The 19,080-nt window shown below is 46.6% G+C and overlaps 1 protein-coding gene and 1 long non-coding RNA gene across 4 annotated transcripts in view; one reads left to right on the top strand and one right to left on the bottom strand.

The window, feature by feature from the left end:
* The window catches only part of LRP2 (LDL receptor related protein 2), a 233,622-nt gene that overhangs the window by 201,699 nt on the left and 12,843 nt on the right, over window positions 1-19,080 (top strand). Inside the window, exons 69-75 of the mRNA XM_053284455.1 lie at window positions 295-423; window positions 2,324-2,544; window positions 3,641-3,817; window positions 9,232-9,351; window positions 11,945-12,035; window positions 17,813-17,880; window positions 18,035-18,152. Of these exons, the coding sequence (XP_053140430.1) occupies window positions 295-423; window positions 2,324-2,544; window positions 3,641-3,817; window positions 9,232-9,351; window positions 11,945-12,035; window positions 17,813-17,880; window positions 18,035-18,152 (924 nt within the window). The remainder of the gene's footprint in view (window positions 1-294; window positions 424-2,323; window positions 2,545-3,640; window positions 3,818-9,231; window positions 9,352-11,944; window positions 12,036-17,812; window positions 17,881-18,034; window positions 18,153-19,080) is intronic.
* On the bottom strand, window positions 285-13,901 carry LOC128339930 (uncharacterized). Of its 3 annotated transcripts, none has more exons than XR_008313341.1 (4): window positions 13,809-13,866; window positions 9,191-9,437; window positions 3,584-3,710; window positions 285-413 (listed from the first exon to the last, which is right to left on the bottom strand). It is a non-coding gene; the product is annotated as an uncharacterized LOC128339930 (long non-coding RNA). The 3 variants fall into 3 exon arrangements; XR_008313339.1 differs by lacking the exon at window positions 13,809-13,866 and adding an exon at window positions 13,661-13,800; XR_008313340.1 differs by lacking the exon at window positions 9,191-9,437 and having other exon boundaries at window positions 13,809-13,901.

Below are 19,080 nucleotides of genomic sequence, written 5' to 3'. Positions count from 1 at the left end.
AGCCTGCAAGGCTTCTCAGTTCTTGTTTCACCCTGATAATTTAATTGGAATTATTTGACAGGGTACCAAATGGATCTCTGCAGAACCTTGTAGAAATGACCTATATTCTGTAGGCCTCCTATGTGGCAACCGTGATCTTTTGTTAGTTGTATCACTTTCAACTTATTTTGTATTGTGTCCGAACTTTTTCATTTGACTACTCAATGCTAAAGAAATGAGACTTTCTTATACTCAGTAGCTGATCCTGACCACATAAGCAGATTTTTAAAAAATTCTTTATTGCATCTAAACTAGGCATCTTTACTGGACTGATGCTGGGACAAATCGAGTAGAAGTAGCAAAGCTTGATGGAAGGTACAGGAAGTGGCTCATCTACTCTCTTCTGGACGAACCAGCAGCAATTGCTGTCAACCCTAAACTTGGGTAAGCATTTGGAAATGGAAAGAATTATGTTGAATAACAACCTCAAATGAAATGCCATGGTGTATTATATATCGTCTAACGATCTACCCTTATACAGTACTTGGAATCATTTATATAACTGAGGTCAGATTTCTTTTATTTATTCCTACGGTTTATATACCATATTTCTATATTAAAATAGAAGTATGGCAGTTCACAGTCGATATAATAAACAATAAAACAGTATTTCAGAGTCTTTAAGTTGATATAAAACAATCACAGATAATAAAAGCAGCCTTAGAATAAAAAGCACATTAAGAGAGACCCTGTCATAGATTGCCCTTGGATGTTCTTGTAAGTCAGTTTAATGGGTGATGTAGACTCATGTCAGTGGTGCTGGATGGACTTTGCTTCAGAAAGAGCACCTACAATGGCCCATTGTGGCAAGAGTGCTGGCGACTGTTGCAATACCAGCAGGAATAGTGAGGCAGACTGTCCCCCTTTATCTTGTGTTGGGACTCTTATGCTAGATCCTGTAATTCATTGCCACAGTGCAGCAGCTCAGAGGACTGGGGAGATCATTTCTTAAAGTAATCATATTTCAATTTCTATTTTAGATTCAACAAATGGCAAAATGTGCATCAGTATATATATATTATATTCAATCACATTGCATGAAAATTATGTTAGTACACTTGGCCAACTGAAAACAATGAGCTGTAGCATTTTCTCATCAGCAGTTGGTCATAAAATGGCCATGAAAAGTAAGCAACAAGCAAACACACACAATGGGTTTCAACTGACCCTACAGTACTAAGTAAACCTCATTTCAAAAATAGATCATTCATTTGCTGACGTGTATAAATGGTTTTGTACTTTGCCCAGAAATTGGGTTATATTGCCCAGGAACTCGCAGAGTCCACATAGCTTAGAAACACAAAAAATACTTTGTCAGCCTGGTCTTACGGTGTCTATCTCCTCTGATGCATTAACTTGGGTTTTAAAAAACCATTTTGGTAGTATAGATAGGAGGTAAATTTAATGTCATTTAAAAGCATTTAGCATTATTAAGGTAAAATGTGCCGTTGAGTCGGTGTCAACTCCTGGTGAACAGAGTCCTGTGGTTGTCTCTGGTAGAATACAGGAGGGGTTTACCATTGCCTCCTCCTGCACAGTATGAGATGATGCCTTTCAGCATCTTCCTGTATCGCTGCTGCCTGATATAGGTGTTTCCCATAGTCTGGGAAACATACCAGCGGGGATTTTGACTGGCAACCTCTGGATTGCTAGTCAAGTCATTTCCCTGCTGTGGCGTTAGGTGGCTATCTATTTAGCATTATAGTACTTTTGAAATATGGAATTGCATTGAATAGTTTAAAATGCAATTATTTATTTTAAAGAGGGTTTTAGCATTAGAGTACATATGAAATCTTGCATAGTAGTGTTTGACTTGCAATTATTTGTTCATAAAAATGCAAAAGAGAGAAGGGTTCTAAGACACATCACATGTTTTATGATGCAGCAGAGAAGAGATTGGTCTGGATGCTGGAGACCCAGGTTCAAATGCCTATCTGAAGGTCTCTGGCCTTCATCTTAGACATCTCACAATCCCTCAGCCTAATCCAGTTTACAGGATTGCAGGAGATAGACATGTAAACAAGGCATGATATCATAGAAATGATCCAAAAAGTGCACATCAAGTGCAAACAATAGTGTTCATCAGGTGCTAATAAACCGTGTAATATGCACAGCAGATGAAAGGAAAATATCCCAGCAAGGGAATCCGTTCAGCAAGGAACTGCCAAATGCTTATCACACTGCTTTTCACTTGATGGAGGGTTTCCTTTTTTCTTCATAGATTTTATGTGCTTTTGCTTTGCTGTGCCCAAACCATTCTAAATCCTAGTCTTACTTTCCTTAGGCTATTGTATTGGACTGACAGGGGAAGACACCCCAAAATTGAAAGTGCCTGGATGGATGGGCAGCAGAGGCGAACGCTGGTCTTTGAGGACCTTGGCTGGCCAACCGGCATTTCTGTTGATTATTTGAACAATGACCGAATCTACTGGAGTGATTTGAAGGAAAATGTAATTGAATCTATGAAATTTGATGGAACGGATAGGAAGCCTGTTTTGCATGGAGGTATGGAAATTAACATGGACCAGAACTAATTTATTTTATAAGTACTTCCCAAGAGACTTGGGGCTTGTTCAGGTGATGTTCTATGGTGGCAGATGAAAGAGCTTTGTCATTAATTCAAGAAGTGATAAGTCTCGCATTAGCAGACAGTGTATAAATAGGAGAATTTGCAAGCAGTGCAGCATCTGTATTACACCTGAGCAGTGCTGCTGCTCTCCTATTCTCTTTTCGTCTTAGGGGAAAAGGCTGAAGTCTCTTTCGAAGCAGAGCAGGTATGGGTGTGAATTCCGCCCCCCCCCCCGCTCTGGGATTTTGTTTTTAAGGGGGTGTATTAGTTTTTACAAATGCATAGAAATGAAAGAGTGGCTAATATCCAGACAAACACAAGTTCTAATGCTGCTAAAGCTGCACTGGTGCTACAGAGGAAGGTGCCATATTTGTTGTTCTCCCATGATGCCTTCCAAAAATGTGTCCCTGAGGGGCTGTGTAACCCTCAGGGACATATTTTCAGGAGTTTCAGTCAGTTCAGAAGGGAAGGGAAAATCAGTAAACATTGCCCCTCCCCCATAGCACCAATGCAATGCGATGCCATGAAACTAGCTGGGTGACTCTGGGCCAGTCACTTCTCTCTCAGCCTAACCTACTTCACAGGGTTGTTGTGAAAGAGAAACTCAAGTATGTAGTACACCGCTCTGGGCTCCTTGGAGGAAGAGCTGGATATAAATGTCATCATCATCATCATCCCAGTGGTCATTGGCACCCTGGGTACATTTCCAAAAGACCTTGAAGAGCACCTCAACACCATAGGGGCCACAGAAATCACCATCAGCCAATTACAAAAAGCAGCTTTACTGGGAACAGCCTATATTCTGCGACGATATCTAGAACAACTGACAATAAAATTCAGCCATCCCAGGTCCTTGGGAAGGACTCGATGTCTGGATAAAACAAACCAGTCAATAACACCTGTCTGACTGTGTAAACAAGGAATAATAATATTAGTCTGGATGTCAGCCAGTATGATGATTGATTATGAGCTCACCAACAGTGCTAGCTATTGACTTGTTAACTTGTTTAACATTTTTCTTTAACCGAGAAGCAAGCAGTCCGTATAGTCTTGATGTCTTTGAAGGCCACTTGTACTGGATATCGAAAGAAAGAGGGGAAGTCTGGAAAGAAGACAAATTTGGGAAGGGTGAAAAGGTCAAAATGCTGACTATAAACCCCTGGCTTACTCAAGTCCGTATCTATCACCAGCACAGATGCAATCAGTCAGGTAATGGCCAGTCTCTGATGAATCACTGTTATCCAAAACAATGTATTGTAGGACCAGTTTGGATAAAACTTTGGCCTGCCCACCACATAACACCATGTATGCTTCATGAACATGCATTTCCTTCCCCACTTCCAACACATGGGGCACCTCTCCCTGATTGCATGGGGAGTTGGTTCATCTGAACGACTCCTCTGCACATACTAGAAATACTAGTTTAAACTAGTATTTCTAGCATATGTGGAGGACCAATTCAGATGAACCCAACCGCACAAACATACAATTAGGGAGAGGGACTCCTGTATGTCAAGACAGAGGAAGGCTAGGTGTGTGCATGTTCTTATTGTGTATGTTGGGCCAAGTGGACAGAATATCATCTAAACTGGCCTAATGTCTTAAAAAAATAATAATAGCTTTGTTAACAAGTAGATCTCTCCATGTATGATATCAGTGTATCTGAAAGTGCAGCACAGGAGTGGGCAGGTGTCATCCATTTAGATCGTTAAGCAGATTTAACACACCATATGTTTAGCTATAAATTATGTCTTCCTTGCTTTTCTTGTGTTCCTTGCACATAATTTACTCTCTTTCATTCTGTAAACATGAAGGAGAAGAATATCTAGCATTTGCAGAAGAATTGGGGGGAAAGTATTGGTCAAAAGGACAGCTCCTGCTATAAGCCATGCTCCTGCCTTTTGTTCCTTGTCTTGTAAGACCCCGGACCATATCTTGGGCGTCTCACATGGCTTTTGGCAATACAATCTCAGACCTTGCTGTTGCAAGGCAGAAGACTTGATGATCCTTTCCTCCCCACTAGCAATCTCCCCACTCTCCACCAGCTTTGCTGCAAAGGATGGGAGCAAACCTTGTGCAGTGACTCTGGACTGAGAAGGCATGTCTCGTGCACAGAGAATTCATCCTACACCTAAAATCTTCTCCCAACACCTCTAAGGAATCATGCTTTTACAAAGAAATGCATTGTTCGATACAAGTGAAATAATGTTCATCACATGATGACGACATGGCCTAGTGATGGCTCACATAGACAAATGAGCGACATAAAAGGGCACAGATAGCATGTACATATCTCTCATGTCTCGGACACTGTACTGTGCCTTCCCGTGGAATCAGTTCACACATTCAGCAGCAAGACTTCAAGGACTGAGTAATACCATGATGAACGTGCATGTGTGAACCAGTCCAACGAATGGGGAGGCCTTAGAAAGCCTGGTGCTCTGGTCAAGCCACAGTTGCGCAATGCGTCTTTTAGCTGTACTGTGATCCTATGCCAGTGGGAGGTGGCATAGTTGGTCACTCTTTCTACCCCAGGGAATCTCTAAGAACATAAGAACAGCTCTGCTGGATCGGGCCCAAGGCCCATCTAGTCCAGCATCCTGTTTCACAGAGTGGCCCACGAGATGCCGCTGGAAGCCACAGACAGGAGTTGAGGGCATGCCCTCTCCTGCTGATACTCCCCTGCAACTGGCACTCAGAGGCATCCTGCCTTTGAGGCTGGAGGTGGTCCTCCGACTAGTAGCCGTTGATAGACCTCTCCTCCATGAAGTTATCCAAGCCCCTCTTAAAGCCATCCAGGTTGTTGGCTGTCACCACATCTCGTGGCAGAGAATTCAACAAGTTGATTATGCACTGTGAAAAAATACTTCCATTTGCTGGTCCTAAATTTCTTGGCAATCAATTTCATGGGATGACCCCTGGTTCTAGTGTTATGTGAGAGGGAGAAGAATTTCTCTCTATCCACTTTCTCCACACCATGCATGATTTCTCTCTATCCACTTTCTCCACACCATGCATGATTTTATAGACCTCTATCATGTCTCCCTGCAGTCGTCTTTTTTCTAAACTAAATAGCCCCAGGTGTTGTAGCTCTATGCCTTCCCTCACTACCAGAAATGGCCAGTGCATATTTGTATCAGTTCCTATAGCTCCAGTGAATTAAAATAGCCCCCAAGATGCTGCACAGGTGAGTAGGAGGAAAGACTGGCCTCAGCCCCATCAAACTGGTGCAGTGACCCTTGTACAGCACTGCTGTGCCACATGGGGGCCAGGAGAGAAGTAGCACCACAGTAGTGTCAGGACATAGGCTGAGTTATAGCATGAGCGCTACACAACCAGGTTGGCCCTTCTGCAAGTGTTAGGACACTTCTGCTGGTTCCTTTCTGGTTAGGGGTGTGCACGGAACCGCGGAGCTGCGGTCCGGCACTGGGGTGGGGGGTTCCAAATAAGGACGGGGGGGGCTTTACTTACCCCTCCCAAGAATGGCACCATATTTCTTTGAGCAAGCGGGCGGCATACCTCCCTGCCACCCGCTTCATTCCCCCTCTCGGCGCGGCGCGGCGCGGCGCGGCTCCCTCCTTTTGAATTCTGAATCAGGCGGCAGGGTATCTCCCAGTCCCTGCCGCCCTCTTCAATGCCCCCGCTCGGCTGGCGGCCGCCCCCTTCGAGCCCCCAAGACCCCTGCCGCCCCTTCCCTTCCCATTGCAAGGAGTCAGCAGGAGAACTCCCCTGCCGTCCCCTTTGCCGGCTGGGCTGCAAATGGCTTCTAGGAAGCCTTTTGCGCGCGTGCGCAAAAGGCTTCCTAGAAGCCACTTGCAGCCCAGCCGGCGAAGGGGACGGCAGGGAGTTCTCCCGCCGCCCGTTCTCTAAAGTTTCTTACCAAAGAAGAAAGAAACTTTAGAGAACGGGCGGCGGGAGAACTCCCTGCCGTCCCCTTCGCCGGCTGGGCTGCAAGTGGCTTCTAGGAAGCCATTTGCAGCCCAGCCGGCGAAGGGGACGGGGACAGCAGGGAAGTTTTCCTGCCGACCCCTTGCAATGGGAAGGGAAGGGGCAGCAGGGGTTTTGGGGGCTCGAAGGGGGCGGCCGCCAGCCAAGCGGTGGCATTGAAGAGGGAGGCAGGGACTGGGAGATACCCTGCCGCCCGATTCAAAATTCAAAAGGAGGGAGCCGCGCCGCGCCGAGAGGGGGAATGAAGCGGGTGGCAGGGAAGTATGCCGCCCGCTTGCTCAAAGAAATACGGTGCAGTTCTTGGGAGGGGTAAGTAAAGCCCCCCCGTACTTATTTGGAACACCCCACCCCATCTGCCCGAACCAAAACCACCCCGTGTCCGGACTGGTCTGGAGGCCTTTAGAATGGCCTCCGAACCGGTCCGTGCACATGACTATTTCTGGTCCTGAAATGAGACCCATTCTGCATACAGATGTCCCTCTCTAGATCCAGGTCAGCTTCTCATAGTTCAGTCATTAGACAAAAGCCTGAAAAGTATAATGGCATCGTATTTCTTAAAATGTGCAAGAAGACCATTTATGAGCCATAGAGGAAGCATATTGTTTCAACTTTATTACTGCTATATGTCATCTGGACATCATATTTATCTGATAGCAAAGGCGGTAATGAATTCATCTCCTGCCTGCATTGCCCATTATAGTCATGGGCAGTTCTACAGCTGTCCTTGTCATTTGGTGCTCAGCAGAGCATGGAAATTTTGCCTAGGGGACAAGAAATGAAATGTGTGATTAAAATGTAGTTATCTAGGGGGTATGTCATGGGGACAAAAAAACCACTCCTTGTGTTGTTCAGAGTTATTTACTATCTTATTTATGTGTTGTTCGGAGTTATTTACTGTGTGGTGCCTGCTGGTGTCCCAGGGCTTTGATGCAGACATGATGCTTGCTGATATCCTAACCATGGTTAAGATGCTACATACTCCTCTGCCTCCCTCTTCCTCCTCCCTTCTAGCATGGGCATTCTCTTCTCCCTTTCAGTTTCAGGACTAACTATGGTCAGCATTATACAGGTGAAACTCGGAAAATTAGAATATCGTGCAAAAGTCCATTAATTTCAGTAATGCAAATTAAAAGGTGAAACTGATATATGAGACAGACGCATTACATGCAAAGCAAGATAAGTCAAGCCTTAATTTGTTATGATTGTGATGATCATGGCGTACAGCTCATGAAAACCCCAAATCCACTATCCCAGAAAATTAGAATATTACATGGAACCAAGACAAGGATTGTAGAATAGAACAATATCGGACCTCTAAAAAGTATAAGCATTCATATGTATTCAGTACTTGGTTTGGGCCCCTTTTGCAGCAATTACTGCCTCAATGCGGCATGGCATGGATGCTATCAGCCTGTGGCACTGATGAGGTGTTATGGAAGACCAGGATGCTTCATTAGCGGCTTTCAGCTCTTCTGCATTGTTTGGTCTCATGTCTCTCATCCTTCTCTTGGCAATGCCCCATAGATTCTCTATAGGGTCAGGTCAGGCGAGTTTGCTGGCCAATCAAGCACACTACACTGTATACTTTTCAGAGGTCCAAAATTGCCAGAGATCGGGAGGATCATATCTCAGCATGGAGCACATTCCACAATCTTGGGGCAATGACCGAGAAGGCCTGTCTCTGTGTAGCCACCAAACGAGTTGGCGGTAACTGGAGACGGACCTTCTCAGATGACCTCAATGGGCAGTGAGGCTTATAGTGAAGAAGACGCTCTCTTAAATACCCAGGGCCTAAGCCGTTTAGGGCTTTATAAGTTATAACTTGCACTTTGTATTTTGTCCGGTAACCTATTGGCAGCCAGTGTAGCTCCTAGTGGTGTGCATGGTTTGGTTTGGAGGCCATTGTCAAGGCCTCCGAACCGGTCCGGAATTCCGGGGGTTCGGTTTGGCCCGGGGGGGAGAGTGTGTGTCTTTAAGGGGTGGTGGTAGTACTTACCCCCCCCGCCGCTCTTCCCCCTCTGGCACTGGCGCTTTCCCAAACGTTCTTGGGGCGGCAGAGTTCCTCCCTGCCGCCCCTGCCCCCGTCGTTGTCCTTGCTAGTTTAAAAGCAGGAAGAGCTGGTGGCACACATGCACCCTTCGCGGCACGCGCTCTCGTCTCCGCCGCTGGCGTGCACATGCCGCACATGTCACGCTGCGCGCACCAGCAGCACAGACAAGCGTGCGCCGCAAAGGGTGCATGCGCGCCACCAGCTCTTCCTGCTTTTAAGCTAGCAAGGACAACGACGGGGGCAGGGGCGGCAGGGAGGAACTCTGCCGCCCCAAGAACGTTTGGGAAAGCGCCAGCGCCGGAGGGGGAAAAGTGGGGGGGGTAAGTACTACCCCCCCCTTAAAGCTACAACCCCCCCGTGCCGAACCGCCCCGCCGCGGTTCCTTGCACATCCCTAGTAGCTCCATCAGTAAAGGTCTAATATGGTATCTCTGAGATGACCCAGAGACCAACCTGGCTGCCGCATTCTGAACTAGCTGAAGTTTCCGGACTACGTACAAAGGCAGCCCCATGTAGAGTGCATTACAGAAGTCAAGTATATTGCCAAGCCTTTTCTCTGTCTGATAGAAAACACCACCTTCGTACCCATAGAAGATATTCATTTGCTTTGTTGGTTACCCTTACAGTGTCCAATCCTTGCAAAGATGTCTGCAGCCACCTCTGCTTGCTGAGACCTGGGGGATACACCTGTGCTTGCCCACAAGGGGCTCATTTTGTGGAAGGCAGCTCAACCGAGTGTGATGCAGGTAAAGGAGACTGCTGGCCATAATTCCCTTAGAGAATCCGCGGATTATAAGTGTTTTCCTTTGAATGTGTTAGATCTGGTCTCCCCCTGAGCAGAACAAAGTGACAGAATGGACAGTATTGCTTTAGACTGCAGGGGGTGATATTTTTAATGCTTCCCCATGTAAGAAACTCCCTGCAAAAAGAAAACATCCTGAACACCAGGGGAAAGGATTTTAGCCCAGTTGTCTCCTGATGTGCTACTTGTTATGGAGGTTTTCCCATAGACAAGCATTCTGTGTGTCCTGAGAGGAAGGCAAGAAAGCAGGTGCCCAGGCTAGGAAACTCTTGTCCTCCACTCCTGCAAATGACCTGAAACAACCTCTTTGTGAATTGTAAGGAACATGTTTGTTTTTTACACTGTAAACTGCTCTGGGTGCTTTGGTCAAGGTAGAAAGGTGGTATAAAAATTGCAATTTTTTTTTTTAAAAATGTGATCCCTCACCTGCAATTTACTATCTTATTTGCATCTTATTCTGCTGCATATCTAGATACCGCTTCTCTCCCATGTCAGAGGAGGATAAGCACAGCTATTCAGTTTTCGGTAGCATGACTTCCCAATCAATGTGTTTATACTGTCAGCCTCAGCCAGAGTACTTTAAAGGGAGCTTTTGTGACCAGATGCTAATTTCTAGAGAACCGTTACTGGATTGCCTCTCAATAGGTCAAGCAGCTCTCATGAAAGGCATTGATCGAAGTAGCAAGCAGGAGTTTGTTTTGGTCTTGGACCAGCAATCTTATAAACTGAATCAGCTACTTGTGATGATATTGATTTGTATTTGGATTAGTTACTTTTGATTAAAGCTTCAGTTTGGTTGGGAAATTCTGAATCCTAAACCATAATCTGACCAGTTAATGATTGTGTTCTGATTACTAAAACTAATATTTGAAAAACTAAATGATTGTTGAAAGTACAGGTGTCTCACTTTTTCTTTTGGGGAGACTTTCCTGTGAACCTTTTGCTGATAGTGACATTTAGGCTTCTAATTTTTGCTATCAAGGGTATATCACCAATTGCCATTTTTTCAATGACCATTTTCCCACTGGCATCCTGTATGTGTGCTAGGACCATCACACCTGAACGACCCATAGTATTCGTCTATTAGTATTTGTCTAATGCTTAGGAGATGATGACTGAGAATCATTTCTCAAGCTAGTGTCTGCAGAATTCTCTCTCCCCCGCCTTGCCCTTGGTTTGTTCAAGCTACATATTTTAAGTACATTATTTGGGGAATTTTCTTAAAGTTCAGAATTTCAAAAAGAACACAAGCAAGAAACTCTTTGTGTGTGCCAGAAGTATGTATGTTTGCCAGAGGGATGCAAAACAACAACAACAACAACAAAACCTCAACACCTTTTTTAGTGGCATCTGACAGTATTTCATTAATGTAGGGAATTAAATTTTGTGTGTGTGTTAGCTATATATCTTTATCTATATCTAATAGATAGATAGATATACAAAAATGTCCTACATTAATGAAATACTGTCAGATGACATTTAAAAAGGTGTTGGGTTTTTGTTTTTGTTTTTGTTTTTGCATCCCTCTGGCAAACTTATAACATCTAATTATTGTGTTTCCCGTATGTCTTATGAAATAATAATTGCTCAGAATTTCCCTCTACTTAGCACTGATGTAATCTTTATGGAATCAACCCATGCTTATGCAATGAAAGGAGGTTTAATTGGATTAAAGTTTGTATTTACATAAGAAAAGAACATAGTAGTAAAATAAATGATTGGAATTATATGTGACAGTTTTAAATGGAGTCTTCCAAGTATGAATAGACAAGCACCTATTTGTATATATTCTACTGGAGAAATTTGCCTCTTTTCAGAAACACACCATAAAGCTCTGATGTGCTATCAGGGCAACGCTGCCCAAACCATCCCATGGCTTGCAAGGAGCTTCCGTGACAATGCAGTCACCAAGAGCTTCTTGCACATGTCATTGTACCCACTGCTGTTAAATACTACAGAATTTAGGAAACAAGACTTCCCCAGTTCAACTTTCACAAGTAATTAGTGTTGTTTCCCCCCAAAAAATATTATCTATCAGTTGCTTGGGTTTTTGCCATGGGCCCCGATCCAGTGTAGGCTGTGTTGTATTGCACTCAACAATTGGCCTATTCCTTCTGAAGCCTTTTTTAACTCCCAAAAATATGTCCCTGAGGGTCATACAGCCCTCGGAGATATATTTTCAAGAGTAACAGTGGGCTTCAGTATGAAGAGATAGACTGACTGCTGTACATTTGCTTCACAAGCATTTCCTTAGACTGGATGTCAGCCAGCATGTTTTACTTCCCCCACTTCCATTTCATTTTATGTTTGTTATAAATTGTACTGCTGTATGTGTTTTTGTAAAGATGTAATTGGTTATTGTTCGCCACTCTGAACCTCACATAAAGGAGAGGGAAAGCAAGATATAATCTTTATGAAAGACACTCATAAATAAAGAATAGTGCCTTGAAATGTTCTGGCTGAAGAATAAATAGAGATTGATAGAGATAGCATATAATTAGGATTATTAACCTATCTGTGACTTTCCATCTTTGCAGCCATTGAACCTGCTCCTACAATGCCACCAGCATGTAGATGTATGTATGGAGGAACATGCTATATTGATGAAAGTGGGCTTCCTAAATGCAAGTAAGTCTATATAGAAGCAGCTGGGTGAGAATTGTCAAATATGCAGTGCAGTCCTATGCATTAAGGATTAGGTCCCATGTGTTTAGTGAGGTTTCCTTCCTGCTGAATGCAACTAGGACTGATGTAACACATTTATGTATTCATTAGATTTATATACCACCCAACTGGCAATGGCTTTGGAGCAGTTTACAATTAAAAGAAAAATAAACATTAAACAACATTAACATCAAATCAACAACACTACAAATGAAAAACACCTCAAAACCCCCAAGAATAATAAAAACCATTCAAGCCTATAAAACCATAAAGAGCCAACAGGAACCAAGAAAGCTTAAGCCCGGCATCTAAATGTATATTCATAGCATAGCCAGCTATGCATATTCATGCATAATGCATATTCATGCATAGCCAGCGTGGTATAGTGGTTAGAGTGCTGGACTAGGACCAGGGAGACCCAAGTTCAAATCCCCATTCAGCCACAATACTAGCTGGGTGACTCTGGGCCAGTCAATTCTCTCTCAGCCTAGCCTGCTTCACAGGGTTGTTGTGAAAGAGAAACTCAAGTATGTAGTGCACCGCTCTGAGCTCCTTGGAGGAAGAGCGGGATATAAATGTAATAATAATTTAATTTTTAGCCAGCGTGGTGTAGTGGTTAGAGTGCTGGACTAGGACTGGGGAGACCCAAGTTCAAATCCCCATTCAGCCATGATACTAGCTAGGTGACTCTGGGCCAGTCACTTCTCTCTCAGCCTAACCTACTTCACAGGGTTGTTGTGAAAGAGAAACTCAAGGATGTAGTACACTGCTCTGGGCTCCTTGGAGGAAAAGCGGGATATAAATGTAATGATGATGATAATAATAATAATAATAATAATAATAATAATAATAATAATAATATTAATAATAATAATAATATAAAGAGGTCACCAAGTGGGTCTCTCTAGATGGCATTCCACAGGCGGGGGCCACTACCGAAAAGGCTCTCTCCCTTGTAGCCACCAGCTGCACCACTGTAAGTGGTGGCATCCAGAGAAGAGCTGCCAAAGATTACTTTAGCGAATGGGCAGGAATACAGGTGAACTGCATTATCCACATGGGTCTGTTCCACCCTACAACTGCAGATAACAGAACCATGGATAACGGGTAGGGATGTGCAAAAAATTTCGAGCACAGAACGATCTGTGCCCGAAACAAGCAATTTCGGGTGATTCGGGGCCGAACGAATCACCCCCGATGTCCCCCGATATTTTTCGGGCCCGAGCCAAATCACCCGAATTTCGGGCATGAAAAATTCGGGTGATTCGGTTCATGGTTGATTTGGGGGGATTTTTTGAAGTTTTAGTGACTTTGGGGCAGTTCGGGGGCATAGCATGGGATCTGGGCAAAAAGAGTGGGGTGGGGTTGTAGTGCCTAATGGGTGGAGGCTACCACCCGTCCCCAATTTCAGAGTGATTGGGCAGAGGGGTGAATTTTGGTGAATTCTGAGGTTTGTCTTCATAAGGTGAAGTGTGCTAAATTGATTACTTCCTCATATTCATAGTAAGTGTGAAAAAGTGAAAGTGGGGTCATGAGAGTTGTCTAATTGAAAAAAATCTCATTTGCTATGATAGAATGAGAATTCACACCTCAGAAGGACTTGAGGTCCGAAGGCGGGGTTAGCACTACCGTGTGGAACCTCAGCATGCTCCCAAACAGGGCTCTGTCAAAAGAGGGTCACCCAGTTCCCAGCCCCTCCTCTAAAACCAGGTCCAGCAAGCAGGGGAGGTTGCCTACCCCCTCCCAGTGCTCGTGTGGAGCCACGGGATGCTGTGGGACGCTGCTTGAGGCTCCCTTCCCCCCTCTTCACCGGGGATACCATAGAGCCAGGATACCAGAGTGCCCTGCAAGGCAAGCAGAATGTTTAGGGAAAGCCTGGCCAGCCACAGCTCTCAGCAGCACTCGCTCCAACTTTCTTAAAGTGACAGGCACCTTGCAAATGAGTCCAAGGGAAAATATGAACATAGGAAGCTGTCTTCCACTGAGTCAGACCATTGGTCCATCCAGCTTAGTACTGTCTATACATAGACTGGCAGTGGCTTCCCGAGGCTCTCAGGCAGGATTCCCGCTCGGCCCGACCTGGAGATGCCAGGCAGGGAGCTCAAATCCTTTTTCCTATAGCAGCCCTATCCCCTAAGGGGAATAGTTGCACAGACATATATCATACTATTCATTCATTTTACATTTTACTAGCTGACCCTGCACAGAGCATCTGTGTGGTCTTGCACACTCTTGCCACCCCCGCTCGCCCCCACAAGTCTCGTGCTCGTGCTCTCTGTCCTCCATCTGTCTGTCTCTGTCTCGCAGTCCTTGCTTCCCCCTGCCACTGCCAGGGACTGTCGCTTGCTCGCCTGACAGCCTCCGAGCTCCCTGCCGCCCACAGCCCTCAGAGCCAACTGTCCAGCTCCCGAAGCTGCCCCCAGCCTCCGAGCTCCCTGCTGTTTCACAGCGCTCCCGATCCAACTGTCAAACTGCTTTTCAGCCACCCCACAGGGCGCATGGCCTGTCTAGAAGAATTAATAATATAGAATATCCCGCTCTTCCTCCAAGGAGCCCAGAGCGGTGTACTACATACTCAAGTTCCTCCTCACAACAACCCTGTGAAGTAGGTCAGGCTGAGAGTGAAGTGACCGGCCCAGCATCACCCAGCAAGTATCATGGCTGAATGGGGATTTTTGTGCTCCTTCCTGTCCCCTGCAAGTCACTGGACAAGAGCAGGAGTGTCCCTGCCCTTGCCTGCAGCCGCCCTTGCCTGCAGCGTGGTGTAGTGGTTAGAGTGCTGGACTAGGACTGGGGAGACCCGAGTTCAGATCCCCTGCACCCTTGCTCTATCCAGGCGGAAACTGCACAGGTGATGGGGCTGCTGCTCTCCCCTCCCTGGTGCCTGAGGGGGGGGAGGGAGTGTTGCTGCTGTAGCTGCTGCTGCTGGGAGCCAGTTCAAAGGGAATCGGGCTAGAGATGTGTTCAGCAGAGGTGCTGAGGGAGCAGCCCAAGAATCAAGTCCCTGCCCCGCTCAGAATCCATGGAAAGGCAGGGTAGGGAGCAGCAGCAGTCTTGCCAATGCTCTCCTCCTTCCCAAGCAGGCGGCTGCTCTGGGTGGGTCCGACAACGTCTCCAACAGGCAGGGAGTGGGTGGGATGGCCGTCCGGCCTTCCTGCAGGCAGGGGAGCCCCTTCGCGAAGAACAACGGGCCCTTCGGTCGCACATCTCACCTCTGGTTCGGCTGGTTCGCACATCTCACCAGAGGTTCGGCCCGCTGTCGCGCTCGCTTCCAGGCTGGGCCATGGCGGTGGCAACAGAACTGGCCACTGCTAACCAGGGCCGTTCCTGCCCTCACACCTCGCAGCTGCGCAAGAGGGAGCCCTTCGCACCCTGCGAGGGGATGTTGAAATGCGCTCCATGCGGGGAGTGTGTGGGGCCCTCGAACATGCAGGGCCGTAGCATATGGCCAGTGGATGGGGTGGGTGGACGGATGTTCAGCATCAGCATCACCCACCCACTGCTGAGCCAAACTGCTGATCTTTGCAAGTATTCTAGCCACCGTGTGTGGGGAGCGGGGGGGGGGCTGGAGCTGGCTCCCGTGGTGGTGCTGGTGGAGTGGTGGAACAGGAGTGACCACTGGACTGACAGACTGTCCACGCAAGGGTCATGGAGGCGGAGGGCCAGCCCAGCAGCCACTCTTGGTCTGCCCGCCACTGCCCCGGGGAGGGGTAGCAGTGCGCACATGGTGACTGGGATACTTGCAAAGTGTTTCGGCCTCATGGGGGCGATGGCAGCGGCGGCGGGGGGCTTGCGGTGGCCGCAGGGGGCTCAGCAGTGGGCAGAGCAGCTCTTACACCCACTCGCCTGGTAACATGAGTGGCCTCTGTGCACGCGCAGAGGACCAAAATGGGTTGCAGATTGACTTCCCTGTTATTTGGGAGGCTGCCATGGAGTGGCAGTGGCAGATTGATGGGGAGGCAGAGTCGCCACTTGGCTACGGTGGCAGTGGGGGGGTGCAAGGGGGTTCTTACCATCTACACACACTATACAGTGGGATGGGGGAGTGGCACGGAGGCCACAGCTGCAGGGAGGGTGAGGGGGCAGGGCAGGTTCCCCCTTCTGCCTTCCCAAGCCATGCTGTTGTACGGTGGGATGGGGCGATGGGGGCTGCCACAGCAAGAGTGAAGGGGGGGTGGCACATGTGGCAAGGAGGGCAGGTGCACGCTGCCTGCTTGTCTACCCGTCCACTGTGATCAAGGGGGGCAACTGGACAGGGGTGGTAGGAGACACATCTCATCGCCCTTGCCACCAGCTTAGTGCCTGGGCTAGTTGTGGGGCATCTGGCAGCTGCTCTCACCGGCATCTGGCAACTGCTCCAGTGGGCATCTGCTGTGTCCCTCCTGGATCTGGGGTGTGTGTTGGGGTTTGTTTGTGTTCATGTTGGCTTTTCCTCTGCTGGCAGCGGCAGCTGCAGGGACTCCCTTCTCTCAGGGTGTTTTGGGCATGTGGACGGTGTTCAATGCCTTTGACAGTGCTGCAGTTGCCAGGAAAGGGTTAACTGAGGCTACCAATCAGGGAGCAGCAAAGCGGGACTGCAGCTTGGAGCCCTCTGATCTCCTTGGGTCACATGCTTGCCCCGTCCACTCACGGAGTGCATTTGCCATGGGCAGGGCTGGAGGACCAATAATGCTAGCAACCGCTGGAGAACCTTAAAAAGTTAATCGTCTGTCACTCACACTCCCTGCCGGGTTTGCAGCATGTGCCCATCTGTTTGCTATGAGGTAAAAATAGAGTTCTATCTGCTTTCAGGAGATAACCCTGTTTTCTGCTCGTCTGAATAGCTTCCTTGAGGTCATTCACACAACCAAAAACTGTGTTCTACCCAGGTTTGGGAACTGTGTGTACTCCCAATTTTTGATTGTGTGGAAGCAAGGTTAGAGGAAAACCTGGGTAGCAGTGATTGTGTGGAAGCAAGGTAGGAGAAAAAGCTACCCAGGTTTTCCTCTAACCTTGCTTCCACACAATCAAAAATTGGGAGTACACAGAGTTCCCAAACCCGGGTAGAACACAGTTTTCGATTGTGTGAATGACCTCATAGTAGGTTTGGATGAGTATGGGATATAATGTGTGTGGGAACATTAATACATGGCCCTTCACCTGCAGAATCTGAAGTGGTACAACCCAGCAGCGACTGCATCACATGAAGCTTCTGCTCTTCTGTCATAGCTCTTGAACTCCATTCTGAAGGTGCTTGAAATGCTGAAGATGATGCTGGCACTGAAATGATGAACTGGCCGGTCATAGAACAAAGCCCTAGTCAACTGCTAGGAAGATCCCTAAACCTTTAAAAAAAAAACTAAAAAAAACCACCCTTAAAGATGAGTAATTTGAAATGTAGCTGCTGGAGTTTCCTTAAGGGTCAGAAAGCAAGTTCCTCAGATTCCCATTCTGCAAAATAAAGGAAAATCTGTGCCAAAAAGCAAAAGCACAGTTTCACTCAGTTGCACCTGTAGGGGCCACTGATGCTCCACTGGAACAAAATCACCTCTAATGTTTAAAAACTGAGGGTTTCTGACTCAGCATTCCTGCATGCTCATTTCCAAGTAAACAGCAAGTAGAATTGTGTGCAACTAGTGAAACATGTAATTACTAAGGTATGGGTTTAAAACATGTCATGTAGGTACATCTTAACAGTGTGTAATAAATACAGCTACATTTTTGCAGTCCTTTCCAATCAGGCTTCTTGCTCCCATTTACAGATGTGCGTATGGCTACACTGGAAATTATTGTGAAGCAGGGTTGTCAAAGGGAGTGCCTCCTGGAACAAGTAAGCTTCAAGTGTACTTTAATACTGAATAACCAAGCATGGGTCTTAACACATTTTGAATACAAGCTGATCTATAAGTTATTGTTGAGGTAGTTTTGATGTTTGAGCTGTGCCTTCTATAGAGTTTGCTTAATCTTTTCTTCTCTGGTAGCAGCAGTGGCCGTGTTGCTGACTGTCATTCTGATCATCGTCATCGGAGCTCTGGCTGTGGGTGGCTTTTTTAATTACAGACGGACAGGCTCCCTCTTACCTTCACTTCCCAAGCTGCCCAGGTAGGTTTCACAAGGGACGATGATCAGCCAGAGTCTCGGAAAACATCTGTTTGTTATTCTTCACATCTAAGTAATTCAATGTTATCTCAAAATTAGGGGAGGGACTGTAGCTCAGTGATAGAACAGCTTCTTTGCACGCTTAAGGTCTCAGGTTGAGTCCTTGACATCTCTAGGTAGGGCAGAGAAATACCAATCTGAAACCCTTCAGCACTGTTGCAAGTCAGTGTGGACTACGGCTTCCGAACCTTGGGTCGTCGGATGTTTAACTACAACTCCCTTCATCACCAGCCACAATGGCCTTCCGCTGGCAGTTTTAGTCCAACAGAATCTGGGGACCCAAGGTTGGGGGTAGATAATACTGAGCTACATGGACCAATGATCTTCTGGTTCAGTATAAAGCAGCTTCCTATATAAAATAACAGTTGTCTGCTCTTTGTGCTACCATAAAGAAGTACACAGGGTTAAAAGTGGTTCATTATGACCTTTGTTAATAATGAAAAAGGAAACCCTTCATTTTTAACAGTCCTTATTTCATCACAAATGGAAAAGGAAAGGAATCTCCTTTAAAGATTAGAGAAGGAGAAAAGTATCCATGACTGAACTTTTAATTGCTCTCTTGGTAAACAGTGGTCTCTAGGCGCAATCCACAACTATTCAAATCACAATGGCCTTCAGAATGCAAACCATCTCTGCAGCATTAGTAATGCAGTCGTGCTGTACATGGAGAGGCAATTTTTGCTGATCCCCCTCCCCTGGAAGTGCTCCCTACAACTCGGAAGTAGGGCCCTAAGGGTCGCACAGCCCTTAGTGACCTACTTGGGGATCACAGGAAGCACTTCTGGGGAAGGGAAAACTGGCAAAAATAATGTTCTGTTGTGCATCCAGCATGACTCTGTATTACTAAATGCTGCAGAGGTGGTTTGCATGC

The sequence above is a fragment of the Hemicordylus capensis genome, chromosome 1 (genome assembly GCF_027244095.1).
Source record: "Hemicordylus capensis ecotype Gifberg chromosome 1, rHemCap1.1.pri, whole genome shotgun sequence".
In the NCBI taxonomy this organism is placed as follows: Eukaryota; Metazoa; Chordata; class Lepidosauria; order Squamata; family Cordylidae; genus Hemicordylus; species Hemicordylus capensis.
The sequence above is the reverse complement of the archived record's forward strand: the minus strand, read 5'-3'. Positions and strand labels throughout refer to the sequence as shown.